Source organism: Scyliorhinus canicula, chromosome 14 (genome assembly GCF_902713615.1).
Source record: "Scyliorhinus canicula chromosome 14, sScyCan1.1, whole genome shotgun sequence".
NCBI lineage: Eukaryota > Metazoa > Chordata > Chondrichthyes > Carcharhiniformes > Scyliorhinidae > Scyliorhinus > Scyliorhinus canicula.
In genome coordinates this window covers 74,959,257-74,978,232 of record NC_052159.1, presented here as the reverse complement: position 1 = coordinate 74,978,232, position 18,976 = coordinate 74,959,257, and the positions used below count along the sequence as shown (strand labels likewise).

At 45.0% G+C, this 18,976-nt stretch overlaps 1 protein-coding gene across 2 annotated transcripts in view; it reads right to left on the bottom strand.

The window, feature by feature from the left end:
- Window positions 1-8,277, bottom strand: part of lonrf2 (LON peptidase N-terminal domain and ring finger 2) — a 53,906-nt gene extending 45,629 nt beyond the window's left edge. The window contains exons 1-6 of one of the 2 annotated variants that reach the window (XM_038818724.1): window positions 7,354-8,277; window positions 5,468-5,586; window positions 5,220-5,342; window positions 4,474-4,635; window positions 3,913-4,120; window positions 3,187-3,286 (exon numbers count right to left, since the gene is read on the bottom strand). In XM_038818724.1, the coding sequence (XP_038674652.1) occupies window positions 3,187-3,286; window positions 3,913-4,120; window positions 4,474-4,635; window positions 5,220-5,342; window positions 5,468-5,586; window positions 7,354-8,050 (1,409 nt within the window). In that variant the 5' untranslated portion in view covers window positions 8,051-8,277. Of the gene's footprint in view, window positions 1-3,186; window positions 3,287-3,912; window positions 4,121-4,473; window positions 4,636-5,219; window positions 5,343-5,467; window positions 5,587-6,855; window positions 6,875-7,353 lie in introns of those variants that run through there. The other variant, XM_038818725.1, reaches the window with a different exon arrangement.
- Window positions 8,278-18,976: the final 10,699 nt, after the last annotated feature.

Genomic DNA, 18,976 nt, shown 5'->3' with positions numbered 1-18,976 from the left:
ACATTTGACTGTGGGAGGATACCGGAGCACCCAGAGGAAACCTATGCAGATACGGGGAAAATGTGCAAACTCACACACACAGCCCTCCAGAGGTTGGAATCGAACCCGGGTCTTTGGCACTAACCACTGTGCCGACCCGTTAGTAAAAAAAGATAAAATATTACTTTTACCACTGCCACCATCATTTACATAGTGCCATTACCATAATAAAAATGAGAGCATTTTAAAAGTTAACAAAAATTTACACATAAATCACATAAGGGGAGATCAAAACAGGTGACCAAAACCTTGGTCCAACTAATAGATTTTAAGAATGACCTCAAGTTTACAAGGGTAATAGAGTCAGCTGGGAGCACAGGTTAGGAGGTAACAAACATAGATGAAAGTTTCAGCAGATCAGTTGAGGCAAGAACAGAGTTGGGTGAAGTTACGCAGATAGAAATGGGCAGTGTTTGTGATGGAAATTTTATGGAGATTAAATATGACATCATAATTAGATCAGGCTGACTCACCTGACATCTGCCAGAGCGAAGGATCAAGTGTTTGACAAAGAAGAGTTTGTGACAGGGACCAAAGACCATGGGTTTCTTCCCAACATTGAGTTGAAGCAAATTTCATTCATCCAGGACTGAACGAATGCTGGGCAAGTTTGACAATTTAAAGACAGCGGAGAAGAGAAGTGGAGGTGAAGTAAAGCTGCATATAATCAGCTTACATGTGGGTAGATGCATTCCCAATCATTATCAAGACACAGTGTGTCAATGAGCAGTTGCAGGAGGATTGAGGATAGGTCCTTGGCAGATATAAGAGGTAACACATGGGAGCGGAGAGAAGCCACTTCAAGCAACTTTCTGGCTGCGACTAGATAAGGTAAGTACAGTTCCTCCAGGCTGGACAACGGTGGAGCAGAATCTTCTAACTGTGTCAAAGGCTGTAGACAAGGGCCAGGGATTGTTTACTTTTGTCACAGATAGGAAGTAATTTGTGACTTTGGCAGGAGCTATTTTAGTACAGTGGAGGTGGAGGAAACCAGACTGGAGAAAGTCAAAATAAATTTGGAGAAAGATGGGCATCAATTTGAGAGATGGCAACATATTAAGGGCAAGTGAGGAAAGGGAGGTTAAAGGTGGAGCCGTATCTAGTAACCAAGCTTCCACATGGAAACACTGGTCGGTGCCTGTGGATGGTCCTTCCCGAAGAAGGTTAATGAATATTAAAGATGCAGAAGTGGAACTCCATTGTTTAAACTATCAGTAAATCAAAGCAGTGGAAAGCCATTGTACAAATATCACTGCTGGTTATAAAAAGGCTCTTAGGGTCACATTAAGAAATCAAGAGTGGTCACCCTGATCAGATTCAAATTCAATTATTTTGGTTACAGAAACCGACCACCTCCCAGAAATAGCAAATTTTACTAAAATCCAGATGAGTCAATTTATGCAGCTGAACTCCCCTTTACACACACCTTGTGTCAGATACATCTGACCCTATCTGTTCTGTTGTTTGACATTCATTTCTTAGGAGCAGAGATTAGTAATGACATGATTTCCTCTGACTAATTCATCTCAAGAGAGTAGGCACATATGGACCAATGGTCTTGTTCCCTCCTCGATGCACAAGTAAACAAGTTCACTATTTGATACTAAACTTTTAATTGATGTAACAAAAGACTACAAATACACAACTACAATGGCCCAAACCAATAGGTGTAAAATGCAATACAAATTTTCAGGGTAACAAATTTGAGGAAATTTGACCCATTTGTACATCATTACTTGATCTTTGATATGGATTCAGCGAAGCCTCTGCTGTTCATTAGAATTGCTTTAACTCCTTGCAAAAGTGAAGCTAACAGCAAAATGTAGTTAGGCTTGGAGGGCCAAAGCGCCTGTTCCTGTGCTTATTGTTTTTGGTTGTGATGGGTTTGCAAATTTTCACTTTTTTTTTTAGGCACAAGGATCATGGGCAGAATTCTCCATTGGCTGACGCCGAAATCGCGAAACGCATTGGGCAGAGAATAGGTTCCGACGCTAAAGTCAAGGCGGGCCGATTTGAAGCCAAATCGCAATTCTCCATCACCTCGACAGTGGCGTCAATACGCTCTGGAATGTACGTCAGGAAACAACGGTTGCATGTGATTCGCGGGCCTTCCCGGTATTCTCCAGGCATACATGCCGAAACTGGTAGCTTCCTTCTTCAGAACAAATCAACAAGTCTGACTCACTTGATACATTGCATAATTTCCCCTTAAGTGATGTATATAGAAAACATAAAACTCAACCCACTTATAAAGGGTGTACTTAATGCATTTTCTTAAAGATTGTGCCAAGTGTAGCCAGATAGTAATTGTACTGCTTCAAATTTAACTTTCCTTTCTAAAGAGGGACTAAAGTAGTATGGAGTCAGATGTGCTTTCCAAACTGAATGTTTATTCTGATTTCTCATTGTGCAATCTCAGCATGACTCACCAAGGGAAGATCCACATAAATTATGGCATAATTTTTTACATGGGCAAATTATAAATGGATAAAGCACAAGGCTGTATGTGATACATACGGAGTCATTAAAATTGGTATTTCTAGCAATAGCCTACATTATATTAACCTGCCGTTTTTTCTCTTTACATTCCTCTTCAACATTTCCATACCGATTTTATTTCAAAATCACAACACAAGTCAGTTTTTTTGATGCATTCATAGCATTCAGACTAATATTCGTTTAGTCTGACAGCCAAATAATAGCTGAGCCAGCTGAATACACTAGAGCAGATCTCCGCTGACTGATATTCCAATATATCACATCTCCAGCAGGTGGCTTTTACTGGTTATTTCATTTCTCACGAACTAACTGGTATTAGAAGATCTCTCTCCTCACTCCTGAAATATCCGTATCATTTAACATGGTATGTCTAGATTATTAAAGCATTACTTTAAATGCATGGATTTAAAATATTAATTTTCCATCGCTAATTTTAAAATATGCTCCACTCCTAGCTCTTCAGAAGTATGCTAAAAAAAAACAATGGCCTTAGCTATTTTGATCATAAATAAAATATATTCCAGCACTTTGTTGCAAAGATAATCTGTACAGATTTAAAAACAATTAATTCCACATTATATGAAGCAGTGCAAAAGGCTAATTTCTGAACAATTTATCGTACAAATATTTGGAAAAAACTCAAAATACCTCATACAAAGCGAGCATTCAAAGTCGGCTGGATCCACAAGTTCCCTGGAAATCTCTCTTGAAGCTTTAAAATTATCAAATGGCAAGGGCACAAATTCATCTAGTTTGAAAGGAGAAAAATTATAATTTTTTGAAAACTTTCATAAATGTACTAAACAAAATTTGTAGCTCCCTTCCAATTGTTTCACTTTTAGCAGGACTAAATTTTGACTAGTTCCAATAGTTGCTAAATATTCCTTCATTTCATCTTCAGAAATTAAAAGATGGAATGATCAATAAATATTTTAGAACACCAACTCCTGATCAGAGCACGTGCACACACGAGGGTAAATGTTCAACTGATCCTTATGCCTTCTGCTTGGCAACAATAGTTAGAGCAATCATAGGATCAGAGCACTGGAGCCTATCACGCAAGTTCCTTTAAAACCTTGCATCTGTATACACTTCTGATCCACTTGAATGTGCCTCACCTCACACTGTCAATTTGTCATTACAAATGCCAACACACTCAATTATCATGCAAAAAAGCCCTATGAATTTGTCACACCTCATTTACAACATTTGAGCACATGGTAGTTTTCAGTCTTATACTGTAAACACTTTCACAATCCACTGCATAAACTTGCAAATCTTCACCCACCCATTGCTTGATCGCAGGCACACAAAAAAAACCGACTGTCCAAGTAAAAAGTAACTAAGGCAGAGAAGCACACCAAAATAGCCAACCTTTTTTTGCCATTTTGCTGGGTGTTTTGAAGCTCTGACAGATCTCGGTATCATGTGATATCTTTCTCTTGCGGCTGCCATTTGTGAAACTAGGTGGAACTGTTTCAGCTGTCACAGAGGTTTCACCTGGTGTAGACTTACACTTATTCAATATCAGACTTGATGCATTTGGCTCTGGTGTAAAAATTATGTTCACTTTGGAAAAAAGCTAGCAAGGAGAAAAAAAATAAAGTACATCACAATTTGAAATCCAAATTCATGTGAAGGCACTTGTAAAGAACGGTAAAATGCTAGTTGATAATACAGTCAAGGTTCCTTCCTACAGTCAAGATTCCTTCCTATAAATCCGTGGTATTAACGTACGAGTCATTATTTTACTATGCTCAAACCAATCTAAACTTGGTCCAGAATAAAACTAACCACAGAAAATGAAGCACTCTGGGCATTACTGAAAAAAGTAGAATACACATGCTATTTGCAGAGTCCGAACTTATTCAGTATCCTGTTTGCACTACAACTATATTTGTGTTTGTAGTCACTTCCAAAAGTTAGAATGCATACCTCAGAAGGTCCAGCGACTGCACCGTCTCTGGCAACTGATGCTGAACTAAAAGTGCTGAGAAAAGTAGGTTTAGGTCCGATTCGAGATGATTGCGATCGCAAGTTGGTAGGTCGAGAATCTGGCATATTCTCCAAGACAGGTGAAAACATATCACATAAGAGCTAAGAGAGATGAAAGTAAATATCTTATTAAATCATCCAATATGGACACACGATAAAAAAGGTAGAATATTTTGAAAACATTTGGGCTGCTAATCACACTGGTCCATTCGCATATGGAGGAAGGGCACAATTATTAACCAAACAGATAAATGGACCATATAGCAAATTTATTTTCTCGCCAACTGAAAAAGAAAAATCATTTATAATCACATTCAATTTTTGTTCCGATTTTCATCTAATGGGAACTGACCAGTGAGCAGCATGGGTACATGTTAGTACACCTGTGCCTAACTGGGAATTTATTTGATTGAACAGGTTATAATAATCTTTATTAGTGTCACAAATAGGCTTACATTAGCACTGCAATGAAGTTACTGTGAAAATCCCCTAGTTGCCACACTTTGAGGAAACCGGAGGGCTCAGAAGAAACCCACACAGACACGGGGAGAAGTTGCAGACTCTGGACAGACAGTGACCCAAGCCAGGAATCGAACCCAGGTCCCTGGTGCTGAACAGTAACAGTGCTAACCACAGCACTACTGCGTCACCCTAGGTTAAGAGTCAGGAGAACAAACATAAATTACCTTTTGTGCTTTGAGTTTAACGGAATTCCAGTCTGGTCTCAAAGCAATGCAGTATAAATATTCCTTTAAAGCTTCTTCAGTTCTACCTATTTTGACAAGGGCTTGAGCTTTCCAAAAATGGCCCTATCAAGAAAACAGGTATAGAAATAACTGAACAATCTGGTGCGAGCAGGGTCAATTGTGCCATTTAAACATACATGCATTTTTTTTTTGGGTTGGCTTAAAAATCTAACGATGCAATGTATTACCTTTGTCTTTAGCGGTTTGAGTGTGCATGCTACATCACCATCACATAGTGCTTCCTCGTATTTTCCTGTAGTTACATGTAGCTCAGCACGGTAACACCGTATCAAGTAGTCATGGGGTACTGAGGAAATATACGGAGGATAAAATGTTTTAATGTCAAATTAAATATGGTTGACCCATATCAGTTCTTCAATAGCATTTAAGAATTGCACTTGGACATCTTACAGCTGGCAAATTTCCTGTGCATATTCTAAGATGTTCTGTTCTGATCTTTCATTCTTTGGTATTAATGCAGGCAAGATTCTTATATTACAACAACTATTCACTTTCTAAGGCAGTTTAGGTCAGTTGGTTGGCTTGCTGGTTCATGATGCACAAAGAGGCTAACGCAGGTTCAATTCCTGTACTGGATGAGGTTATGCATGAAGGCTCCGACTTCTCAACCTTGTTCCTTGCCAGAGGTGTGGTGATCAACCATCATACAGTATAGGAGGCCATTTAGCCCATCGAGTTTGCACCGACCCACTTAAACCCTCACTTCCACCCTGTCCCCATAACCCAATTAGCCCTCTGAACCTTGTTGGTCACCAAGGGCAATTAATCATGGCCAATCCACCTAATCTGCGCCTGTGGGAGGAAACCGGAGCACCCAGAGGAAACCCATGCAGACACGGGGAGAACATGCAGACTCCGCACAGACAGTGGCCCAGCAGGGAATCGAACCTAGGACCCTGGCGCTGTGAAGCCACAGTGCGATCCCTCCCCCCCCCGTCCGTCCCCCCCCCCCCCCGTCCTCCCTCCCTCCCCCCCCCCCGTCCTCCCTCCCTCTCCCCCCCCCCCCCCCGTCCTCCCTCCCTCCCCCCCCCCCCCGTCCTCCCTCCCTCTCCCCCCCCCCCCCCGTCCTCCCTCCCTCTGGCTGTATTTCCAAGAAAGCAGCTTGTGTGCATAATCCTGATTAAACAGTGCTCAGAACTAGCACTGGATATGGGGAGGATTAGTGGCATTGTTACTGGAGTAGTAAACCAGAGACCCAGGTTCAAATCATGACACGGCAGATGGTGAAATTTGAATTCAATAAATCAATTCAATAAAAATCTGGAATTAAAAGTCAAATGATGACCATGAACCACTGTCGATTGTCGTAAAAACCCATTCGGTTTCCTTAGGGAAGGAAATCTGTCGTTCTTATCTGGTCTGGCTTACATGTGACTCCAGGACCACAGCAATATGTTTGACTCTTAACTGCTGCCTCAGGAGCACTTAGGGATGGCATTAAATGCTGGCATAGCCTGCAACGTCCATGAACAAATAAAAATGCAAACTGGCTGCAGTTTATTGTATTTTTAAAATACAGAATTTTATAAACATTTCATGATCGGCAGGAAAGTACCCATGGTTGGATGAAATGATAATGGTTACTGCATTTCAAATAGCACATCAAACTTTCTTCAGCAAGCTCATCTTTAGATCTCACCGACATGAGCTCATGACAAGCCCAGTTATTATAGTGGGAAGTTCATCAAGAATCATTTCCCGAACTTAATCATTCCATCACAGGTGCATCTTCTGCTGTCAAGGCCCCAAACTCTCTCCCTAAACCTCTTCATTTGTCCTTCCTCCCTCACGATGCTTCTTAAAGCCTGCCCCTGCCCAAGCTTTTTGGCCAGATGCCCTAATAACACCCTGATGTGGCTTGGTGTCAATGTTTGCTTTGTAACGCTCCTGTGGGTGTGCGATTACCTTAAATACACGATATAAATACAATTTGCTGGCGCTGCTATTTCAACCAGTTATGTAAGTGAAAGCAGAAGTAGGTCACTCGGGGTTTAATTGACCTATTCCAGATCCGGAACAACGCCACAAGTCAGTCATTCTCCCCAGACCTTACCCAGAAACAGAGCCCGCTCGCAGACTCCCAGGGCAGCAGAGTAATCCCCGCTCCTCAGCAACCCGGCCGCCTCCAGCTGCAGCCGTCGGCAGCGGCACTCGGACGCGAACCATTTCTCCAACAAGTTGCACAGAACCACATTGAGCCTGAAGTTAGGTTCGGGAGAGACCCCGCTCCCGGCCCCAGGGCGCACGGACACCGGCAGCTGGCAGAGTTGACACTGGCTCACCGCCTCCTCCTCCACACACCTCCGGCAGAAAGTGTGTCCGCATGGCAGCGACACGGGCTCGAAGAGCAGCTCCAGGCAGGCTGGGCAGCTCAGCGGGTCCGAGGGTGCCTCCTGCCCGGAGCCAGTCCCGGCCTGCTCCCCGGGACTCCCAGCTGGAGGCCCGGCCCGGAGCCGGCGGGTGGCCTGCGGCCTCGGCACGCGGATGTTGGCGGCGATGCAGTCCAGCAGGTGCTGCAGGTTCTCGGGCCGCAGACGGTCCAGATCCGCGGCGCTCTGGTAGGCCTCGAAGGCCTCTGTGAAGCGGCCACAGCGGGCCAGAGCGTCGGCCTTGTTTAGATAGAGTTGCCGCTGAGGGCCCAGCTCCAGCAGCTGGCACTCGTAGATATCGGCCGCCAGCTGGTAATTCCGCGCCCGGAAAGCCACGTCCGCCATTTCCAACATCTCGGTGCGAACGGCTGCAGCCTCCATCGCCCGGAACCACCGAGGCCCAGCCGACAAGGGAGGGAGAGGACAGAGCAGCGGGCCCGAGTGGCTGCTGCCAGCCCAGAACAATCACCCACTCCCGCTGCCCGCCTGGGCTTCTGAGTCCGGTCTCCGCCCCTCTCACCCAGTCATTGGGCCTCCACCGTCCGCCTCTCAGGACATTATATAACCGAGTGAGGCCGAGCAGCTGTTGTGTAAATACACGGAGCTGACGGCCCGCCCAGGGCATTAAAATTAGAACATTTCGCTTTGATCAGATTGATTTATGAAATAAAGGGGTTGGCTTTTCGGAGCCTTTTTCACCTCCAAATGACAGACGAAATCACTAAGTAACTGGTATCGCTTTCCAGGAAAAAGGGCTGGAAATCTGATCTGAAAACACAATGTTGCTTTTCCAAATAACTTGTGAAGAATGCACTGGGTTAGCCCCGTACTAATTAATGACAAGTGAACCAGGTTTGGCTGTGCCAGCTCTCTTTTTGCTCTTAAACGGGCACAATAAATAAAATAACCGAAAAAAAATAAACTTCCGCTTAACAAAATTGAACTATAAATCTATATTTATAATATCATATATCAGAAAGCGAAATACTGTGGATGCTGGAAATCTGAAATAAAAAAACCCAGAAATACTCAGCAGCTTAGGCAGCAGTTGTCTAGGGAGAAATAGAGCTTGTGTTTCAGGTGGCTGAAGGTCATCGACCTGAAGGCTCAACTCTTTAAACTTCAAACAAGTGTAAGTGAGCCTCATTGTGAGCCCTACTGATAATCCTACATTGGTTGTTAGCACACTCAGGATTGTTCAGCCTGCTATCCAATTGCGGAATCACATCTAACGTCTAATAGACATCCTGGACGGGATTCTGTGATCCTGAGTGTTGACGCTGTCGGAAACGGCATCGCATTTCTCGACAGTGTCAACACGGCCTCAGGATCAGCAATTCTGGCCCCTACTGGGGGCCAGCACGGCACTGGAGCGGTTCACCCCGCTCCAGCTGCTGATCCTGTCGTGAACTGGGTGCCGTGGGATCCGCGCATGTGCAGTGGCACCGGCTCCAACGCGCGCATGCGCAGTGCTCCCTTCAATGCGCCGGCCCCAATGCAACATGGCGCAGGGCTACAGGGACCTGCGCAGAAGAAAGGAGGCCTCCAGCCAGAGAGACTGGCCCACCAATTGGTGGGCCCCGATCACGGGCCAGGTCATATTGGAGCACCCCCCCCCCCCGGGTCAGACACCCCTCGCCCCCACCCCACCCCACCCACTCCCCCACCCCACCCCACCCACTCCCCCACCCCACCACCACCTCCCATCCCCACCACACCCCACCCCCCACCCCCACCACTCCACCCCCACGATGCAGGAGAGGACGATCCTCAACCTGGAAAGGGCCTCAAAGGACCAGAGTGCCTGAATCGTCACCCTGGAGGCAGAAGTAAAAAGAATGGTGGCGGTCCAGGGGAACCTAAGGGGGAAAGTCGAGGACCAGGAGAACAGGTCCCAACGACAAAATATCCGGATCATGGGCCTGCCAGAAGGTATCAAGGGCAAAGACCCGATGGACTACGTCACCCAAATGCTGGGCAACTTAGTCGGCAGTGACAGCTTCCCCAACCCCCGGAGCTCGACAGAGCACACAAGTCGATTGACCGAAACCTAAGGCCGGGTAGCAGCCGAGCGCGATAATTGCAAAGCTCCACTGATATCAGGACCGTGAGAGGATCCTGCGGCGGGCAGGCCAGATAAAAGGGAGCACCTGGGAAGGACACAAAATCAGAATCTACCAGGACATTGGAGCAGATCTAGCAAAACACAGGGCTGAGTTCAACCAGGTGAAATCAGAACCAACGGCCTGGATAAGGGACAGGTATGGCAACGATAACGAGTTGTGCAGGGAAAGATTGTGAAAGAGCAAAAGACTCATTGGACAATGAGCATGTTTGCGTGGGACTACGCTGCCTTGTTCCGATCATAAAGGGAAGACTGGGTCATAGAAAGAAGCGACGACAGGGGAAGGCAGTTGAGGGTTTAAACAGGGGAAATGGGCTGTCAGCGGGCATAAGGAAGGGGCTAGACCAGTCCAGGGAGGGGGGGCCACTACACTAGCAGGCTACTGAGTTGGATGATGGGCCATGATCGTGATGAATGACGGAGCAGGCTCGAAGGGCCAAAAGGCCTCCTCCTGCTCCTATCTTCTATGTATCTATCTATATGTTTCCTAACTTGAAAGACATGATATAATTTCAAGTTATTGTTTCTAACTTCCATATATATACATATAAATATATATTTATTTCTTACAAATCATTACATTTCTGAAACTCTATTTCTTAAATGAGTACAATCTTAGCTTTTTTAGCTCAATTTATTATGGTACACTAAAATCCAACAATCTAAGACACCATTTAATCAGCTAGCCATGTTTATTGACAGAAAGGGATTCTGTTATTTGCACGTCCAAATATGTCCAAGTTAAGAGGATTGGCCATGGTCAATGTGCAGGGTTACAGGGATAGGGCGGGGGAGTGGGCCTAGGTGGAGTGCTCTTTCAGAAGGTCGGTGTAGACCCGATGGGTCAAATAGCCTCCTCCTCAACAGTAGGGACTTCATGGATTCTACTAATTTAATTTTTGATCACAAGTAGTGAATCATGTATGTGTGTGCTTGCTATCTCAGCAGCAGCCATGATGCCTATGTGCTTCAATATTTGTATGTATCACAATTGTTTACAAATCAAGGATAAATCCTGGGTGAAAAAGGCTACCCCCTTTGCACTTGGCTGATTCCATCCATTGGAACCCTCACAGTGAGGCAGATGAGAGGTTCAATGCAAGTCACGACACATCAAGAAATAACAGAGCGTGGGCAGCACAGTGGCGCAGTGGTTAATACAGTAGCCTCACGGCGTCGAGGTCCCAGGTTCGATCCCGGCTCTGGGTCACTGTTCATGTGAAGTTTGCACATTCTCCCTGTGGTTGCGTGGGTTTCGCCCCCACAACCCAAAGATGTGCAGGGTAGATGGATTGGCCACGCTAAATTACCGCTTAATTGGAAAAAAATGTATTGGGTACTGTAAATTTATTTAAAAAAAATAAATATCAGAACAAACCATTGGCCTGCTGAAGATGCGCTTGTGCTGCCTCGATCGTTCTGGGGGTGCTCTCCAATTTGACCCAATAAAGGTGTCACACATAGTCTTTCCATGATGTGCACTGTATAACATCGTCATGCAGATGTGTGACAACACCAGCATGGAGGAAGAAGAGGAAACAGATCACATCTGATGAGGGTGGCACGACGGTTAGCATTGCTGCCTCACACCGGCAGGAACCCAGGTTCAATACCAGCGTTGGGTTCCTCGGGGTGCTCCAATTTCCTCTGACAGTCCAAAGATGTACAGTTACGCCTGATATGGGGAGTGGGCAGATGCATCTGTTCACAACATGTCATAAATGGGCAGCGCGGTAGCCAGTCGTCCTCTGGCAGTTGCTTCACAGCTCCAGGGTCCCAGGTTCAATTCCCGGCTTAGGTCACTGTCTGCGGAGTCTGCACGTTCTCCCCATGTGTGCGTGGGTTTCCTCCGGGTGCTCCGGTTTCCTCGCTCAGTTCAAAGATGTGCAGGCTAAGTAGATTGGCCATGCTAAATTGCCCTTAAGTGTCCAAAATAACAGGTTAGGTGGGGTTACTGGGTTGCGGGGATAGGGTGGAGGTGTGGGCTTGGGTAGGATGCTCTTTCCAAGGGCCAGTGCAGGCTCGATGGGCCGAATGGCCTCCTTCTCTACTGTAAACTCCATGATTCTAGGAGAAGAGGGAAGGAGAGGGTGACATGGAAGGGGGTCCAATCAGCAGACTGCTGCTGATGAATGAGTCATGGAACTCAATGTGTGCGAGGTAAAGGCCCACTTCATACTGAACCGATTCTAACCTCCTGGTCACCATTAAATGACATAAAATGAACAGCTTTACACATATTCCATGGATGGTACATATTGTTGCATCTAAGATCTCACAACGTTCTTCCTTGGTCATACAGAGACCCACATCCCAATCTGCGAGTAATCAGCCAGTGTCCCTTAAACGCATGATATTAAACATCATACATCCCCGAAAGCAAAACATCATGAGGTCCACATATGTCTCAGTGTAACACCACTGCAATCGTATAGGGTGAAACGACCAATTTGAAACATATATGCTTGCTGTGGTGAGGTGCATCCTAGCATCTGAAGAAATGGTTCAAGCAGACTGCTGTTCTCTCTGTCCTGTAGCCTTCGATGGCCTCTGTCAGCCCTTGAACTGGATATGGCAGGCCATATAAGGCTCTCTTAAACCATACAGGAGAGTCCTCGGTGGCCACTGCCGCTGAAGGGATTTGAGTCACTGGCAGAAGGATTGGGGAGCTCCTGACAACCTTTGCGTGCCTTGAAAAGAACCCTCTTTCAGACTGCATCTCTTCCAGCCTCTCACTGCAACGTGGCATCGCCCTTCTTCCAATGACTGAGGGCACCTGGTGGGGTATCAAGGGGCACCGACAACCTCTCGCTGGCCCACTGCTGCAGTGAGCTTATGCAACCAGTGTTCTGCAGGGTTGCACTGATACTAGGCATTTATTGTATGGTCTCCTCAGCCTCTTCATAGCAGTCGCCGGCCTCTCGTGGAAAACATGATGCGCTCCCTCTATCTGAGGCAGATCAGTGGTCAGGCTATGGATGGACTTCTCCACTGCCTGTGCATGTCTGCACAAAGCCTTTGGCTGCTCCATCGATTCTCCCCTGTTTGTCTCTGAAACTCCAAATGGTGGAGTGTGACCCTCATCACAGGCACTTCAACATCTGGGGGCGCAGGAAGGAGCTACCTTTCAATTGTCCTCTTACTGCTATCACTGCCTCTTCATCTGCGCAACTGTGCAGTGGCTACTAGATTGGGGCCTCGAGTCCGCACATGATTGACTCCTCACTAAGGTGTGCGTTTCTGTGTTGGTGCTGGCTTCGGGGACAGGTGTGATGTTGTGCCCTCAGAGACATCCAGATTGTCTTCCTTCACAGAGGTGTCAGGTGGAACACATAGGACGCAACTCTCTGCAGCAGTCGACTCTGCAAATTAAGCAGAAAAGGAATTGTTGGTGTGATGATTTAAAGGACCACTCCACTACCATTCATGGGTGCAGCAATCTGCCACAATAATCAGAAATGTTGGGTAAGTGCATTTCCTCCTCACTCTCCATGCCCACCAATCCAAACACAGTGTCAGATATGGACTCCCAAAGAGAAAATGCTGGAAAGTCTCAGCAGGTCTGGCAGCATCTGTAGGGAGAGAATTCACCAAACCTGTCAATGTTCCTTTGCAACTTCATAATCATGTCAGTCAACTTAAATATATGGTTGTTTATATCTTCATTCGAGTCATTGATAAATATAGTGAAAAGCTGTGGCCCCGGTACAGGTTCCATGGAGATCACCTTCAGCCACATTCTGTCAAGTGGAGTACATAGCCACTATCCACACTCTCTGTCCCCTAACTTCTAACCAATTCCCGACTTATGTCAGATAGGGAGATACTTTCTGTAACCAGTAGCAGGCCACTTTCAAAATGACACCAGCAGCATCATGAGCTGTAAAGCAACCAACTCCATATCATGTTATAACCAACCCTACACTTAATGAACTTGCATATCTCTGTGATATCCTTCAGAAATAAAAACTTCCCTCAATTTGTCATTCTTCTGGCTCCCGCCTCTTCTACCTTCCTCTTTGTTTGCCCCATCATGACTATGTCTTCAGTAACCCAAACTCCTCCATTGAAATACCCCTTCCAAGAATGCTTTGCTTCTCCACTTCCTCTTCAAAATCCACTTCTTTGATCAAGCATTTAGTCACCCCCTCCGAACACCTGGTTCCTTGGGTCTTTTTATTTTCCTCTGCTTCCATGAAGCACCTGGGATCTTTTTCCACATTGAAGGTGCTATATAAATTCATGTTGACATTGTGGTGATTGTAAGGCAATTTTGGGAAAGGCATAGAGAAGGTATAACGCAAGTTCACCAGTGTGATTCACCAGGAAACCATAGTTATATGAAGAGAGCGCTAAGAGAAGGTTTAACTTTGGGTTTCAAAACCATAGATGTCTTTGATTAATTAAATGGGGAAAAGTGTGCGGTAAATTTTCACCTATATTGCTTAGATGCAAAGTATCAACTGAATAGAGTACAGAGTGGAAATAAGACAGCAAGGATTTCATGTCCATTAACTGACACATTTACAGTTCCAAAAGCAAAATACTGTAGATGCTGGAAATCTAAAATAAAAATAAAAAATACTGGAAGTACTCAGCAAGTCAGGCAGCATCTGTGGAGAAAAACAGAGCTAATGGTTCAGGTCAGTGACCTTTCATCAAAGATCATCGACCTGAAACTTAACTCAGTTTCTCTCCACAGATGTTGCCTATCCGGGCAGTCAGTAGTAGGGGAATGGGTTGGGGCGCAATGGGAAATGGGGAGCAAAAGAACAGTGCCGTGCTCATGACTGGCTAAGGGGTAACCAAATAATCAGGGCTGTAATTACATGATGAAGAGAAGTCAAAAATCACACATCTGTAATAAAGGCAGAGGATATTGAAATATTCCTTATGAGGCTTGGGAGAAGCACTCCTATTGCTGCTAGCCCATGAGGACTTCTAAAAATAATTAATCTTCAGTACTAATTCTAAGCAGCCAGCACTGGCAGTATGGGCCTCTCTCTGATGTATAATAAAGTTTAAGTTACGGCTAGGGCAGCACGGTGGCACAGTGGTTAGCACTATTGCCTCACGGCGCCGAGGTCCGAGATTCAATCCCGGCTCTGGGTCACTGTCTGTGTGGAGTTTGCACATTCTCCCCTTGTTTGCGTGGGTTTCGCACCCACAACCCAAAAGATGTGCAGGATAAGTGGATTGGCCACACTAAATTGCCCCTGAATCGGAAAAAATTAATTGGGCACTTTAAATTTATTTTTTAAAAAGGTTTGTTACGGCTTAAGATGTTATCTTGCTGTGACTTTTGAATATTAACTAGGACCCCTCCCGCCTTTTGTAGGAACCTAATCAATGGTCTGATTGAGGTTTTGTAAAAAATGAAATTGTTGGGAAGTCAGTGGATTAGCACTGAGTGGTACATTAAGAATGGAATATAGGGGGTGGGGGGGGCATGGCTGAAAAAACCTGGATGGTTGATTATGTGGAGACCATATTAATCCGAGCAGAATCTCATTTGAATAAGGGCGGCACGGTGGCATAGTGGATAGCACCGCTGCTTCACAGCACTAGGGATCCGGGTTCGTTTCCGATGTAGGGCGACTGTCAATGTGGAGTTTGCACATTCTTCCCGTGTCTGCGTGGGTTTCCTCCGGGTGCTCCGGTTTCCTCCCACAGGCCGAATATGCGCAAGTTAGGTGGATCAGATATGCTAAATTGTCCCTAGGTGGGGTTCAGGGATAGGGCGGGGTTGGGGGGGGACTGGACCTGGTTTAAGGTGCTCTTTCGAGGGATTTGTGCAGACTTGATGGCCAAATGGCCTCCTTCTGCACTGTAGGGATTCTATGGTGATTCTATGAAATTTGGAAAAACTGCCCAATAGCAGAGACAAAAAGCTACCTCTATTTTCTCCAGGGAATCAATAATGGAAGATTATCAAATAAAAATTGTTAGGAGAAATTTATCAACATAGTAAGTTCTTGGAACACAGAATGTTCTTCCATGGGAAATATTGAGGCAGACAGCAGTATGTCTTTTCAGGGAAAATTAGATAAATATTTGAAGCTGAGGAAGGCAATGATGAGAGTAATGGACAGTAAGATTAGCTTTTCAACCCACGTTTCAACTTCAAACATTTTGCAAGAAAAAGCGCTGGAGGTAAATCGCTGGAGATAAATCGATCGTTATAATTATTTGGAAGATGCGTTGGACCTGACAGAACACAACAAGAACCAATCATTTCTTACATTTTTCCATTGTTCGTTGCTCAAAAAACTAAGGCATAAAAAATTAAAGTAACCTGTTTGTTTCTGAGAAATATCAGTCATGTATGAACTTAGTGTTTGTAGCGATATCAGTAACATGTAACAATAAGTTATTAAAATTAAGACTCTTATCATAGTATGATAGAGCTCAGAAGGAAGCCATTTGACCCTTGCAGGATTCATGTAAAGATTTATTTTCTCCAATGCTAATTACTTTTTGAGATAAGGTGGATGCTCTTAGATGTGAAGAAATAACTTGTTTTACTTGATGATTCCTAACATTGTACTTGTTAAATTGTCACAGATAAGGAATAAGATAACATTTAAATTTGAAAAGATGTAAAATTACAACAGCTGCAAAAGCTCAAACAACATGTGGACAATCAAAATGTATTGGAGGGTTTATACTACCAGACAAATAAATCCTCATGCTGTAAACACTCATATCTTCATTAAATAATTTCCAAATCACAGCTGGAATTTTTTTATGTTGGAATAAAAGTGGTGGACTGTTAAGCACATCTGCAGCATAGCTTGTATTACTCATTACTCTTCCAATGCAACTTAACTTCATGCGGCGTAGTTTATATTTAGACGTATTTTGAGCCATCCACTTTTTAGTGACAGATTTTCTGAACCTTTTGGAAACATATGAATTCGGAGCAGGAATGGTTTATTTGGTCTCTTGAGCCTGCTCCATGATTTGATAAGATCAGGGCTGATATGATTGTGCCCTCAATTCTACCTTTCTGTCCAACCCTTATAACCTATATGAATTTATGGATTAGGCGCAGGAGTAATTTTCTAGGCTGGCATGTGGATGTAAGATGTAGATGTAAGGGTTATAGTTGGTGAGTTTGAGTAGTTTAAATCCAGTTCCCAATCAATATGTGCCGGTGGGCCCAAAGCAGAACACTGGCACTGATACAAAACTGTCAATCACAGATGCTGAATGATAGCCTGCATGTACACTAATACAGAATGATCCTCTGAAATTGGAGCAGATCAGAAAGAGTATCACTGCAGCTGACAGCATTATGGATGAGCAGGGAACGCCTGGTATTGACACTAGGGGAGAGAAATCTGTCCACTTAGCACCAGTTCAAGCAATGTTACACATTCATGTCAAATCCCTGGAGGCCAGCAGCGCTATGGACCACACAGTCGAGCCTGTTGTGCTGCCTGCCCCTGAGCATTTGATATGAGTTTGTGTAATGCAGTTGTAAATGGTGCTTCATGAATACGTTTCTCCCCGGATGCCTGAAATTGGTAAGTATTCCATTCAGCAGCATTAATATCCATAAAGCATAAACTTCATCAGAGACACTTTTAGTTCAATTTTCAGACATTGAATTAAAAAAGAAAGAGATGTATTTAAATAACACCATATCACATCTTCAAAACATTTTGGAGTGCTTCATTCAGCAGGATTTTTTTCTATAGAATTGTCATGTGGCCGAAGAAGAGAGGAAGGAGGAGAGAAACAAAAATGAAGTGGCATTGCTGAGGTGTCCCTGCCATGAGAAGTGGCGGGTAAACGCTCACAGTTTGCATGGGCAGCTGGGACCTTGTAGCTGCTGTGTGTGGTGTTCTCTTTCATATCTGGGGGCTCGTCTAGCTGGTGGTGGGGGTCTCCTGCAATCTCGGGCGAAGTGTCCTGACTGCCCACAGTTGTAACATGACCCCCGGGGCACGTAAAGTGGAGCAGGCTCTCTGGTGTATTGCTCCCTTGGATATGGTTCCCTGGGATATTGGACTTCCCCTCAACCCTCGTTTATCCATGTGGGTCCCTGACTAGTCCTAACTGGGTGCATGTTTGCTTCTATCTCATCCTGATCTGTCTGTCGGTGTAGGGTTTGTTCCCATGCTCTAGAAAGTTGTTTCAATACCCAAACTTCATTGTGTGTGTGGTCTGCGGGGTCATAGTTTACACAAGCCTTTTGACCTGTGTCTGTGGCATGCGAGACTAAGGTGCAGGACCATTTAGTGGTGTCCTCCTCATTTAGGTGTGTGTGGTTCAATTGTCCGTAGACTGACATGAAATGAATCCACAGGCAACCAGCAAATGCAGTCGGATGGTCTCCCTTCGTTTGCCTGCAGTGATTTAAACCCTCGACTGGATCTCCTTTGTTATACCCGATGGCATCTAATATGGCCGTTTTAATTTCCTGCAGGGTTCCTCCTGCTACATTTTGGGGTTCTGGCAAAGCTGATCTTACGGACTAGCTAAGGCTCATAACTATTAGCTTTACTTCCTCTCTCTCGTCTAGGCCGTACATAACATTTTGTTGGCGCACCTCCTCAAAGAAGCTGTGTGGGTCTGCGGTGGGCTGGAATGGACTAATTTCCGTGCAAGTTTCTCTTAATTGGGTTATGGATAATGGGGTGGTGGAAACGATATCAGCTCCTCCTGATCCGATGCCTTGCGTTGTGTGGTAACCGTATTCATGGGGATTGAATTGTGAGTGAGGGTGTGTGCTGCCTGTGCAGTCAGTGCTGCGGGTGCTTTTCTTTCTGGGGCCTGGGGGTCTCGATTTTGATTTCCCGTGTCCTCTACATATCTTTGGGCGCTTTCGTTTAACTCTTGTCAATCGAGAGCATCTTTCTCATCTAAATCCTGCCCGAAAGTGTACCTGAAGACATTCTGTACTGAGAGTAGCGACTGTAACTTTTCTATCTTCTGTCGGCATTTAGCATGGTCAATGGTACTCTGCCTCTGTTCCTTAGTGGAGCTGTGGAGCACTCTCAAAGCTGCTTTTAAATCTGTGCATTTGCTAGTTAGCTGGGCGACCTGTTGTTCTGTTTCCTCTCTTACCAGGACTGCGCACTGTGTATCTTGGTAGGCTTTATCATACTAGGTCTGGAAGCTACTAATGTGAACTAGACAAGATTGATGTGCACGTTTTACATCGGCCATTTCTT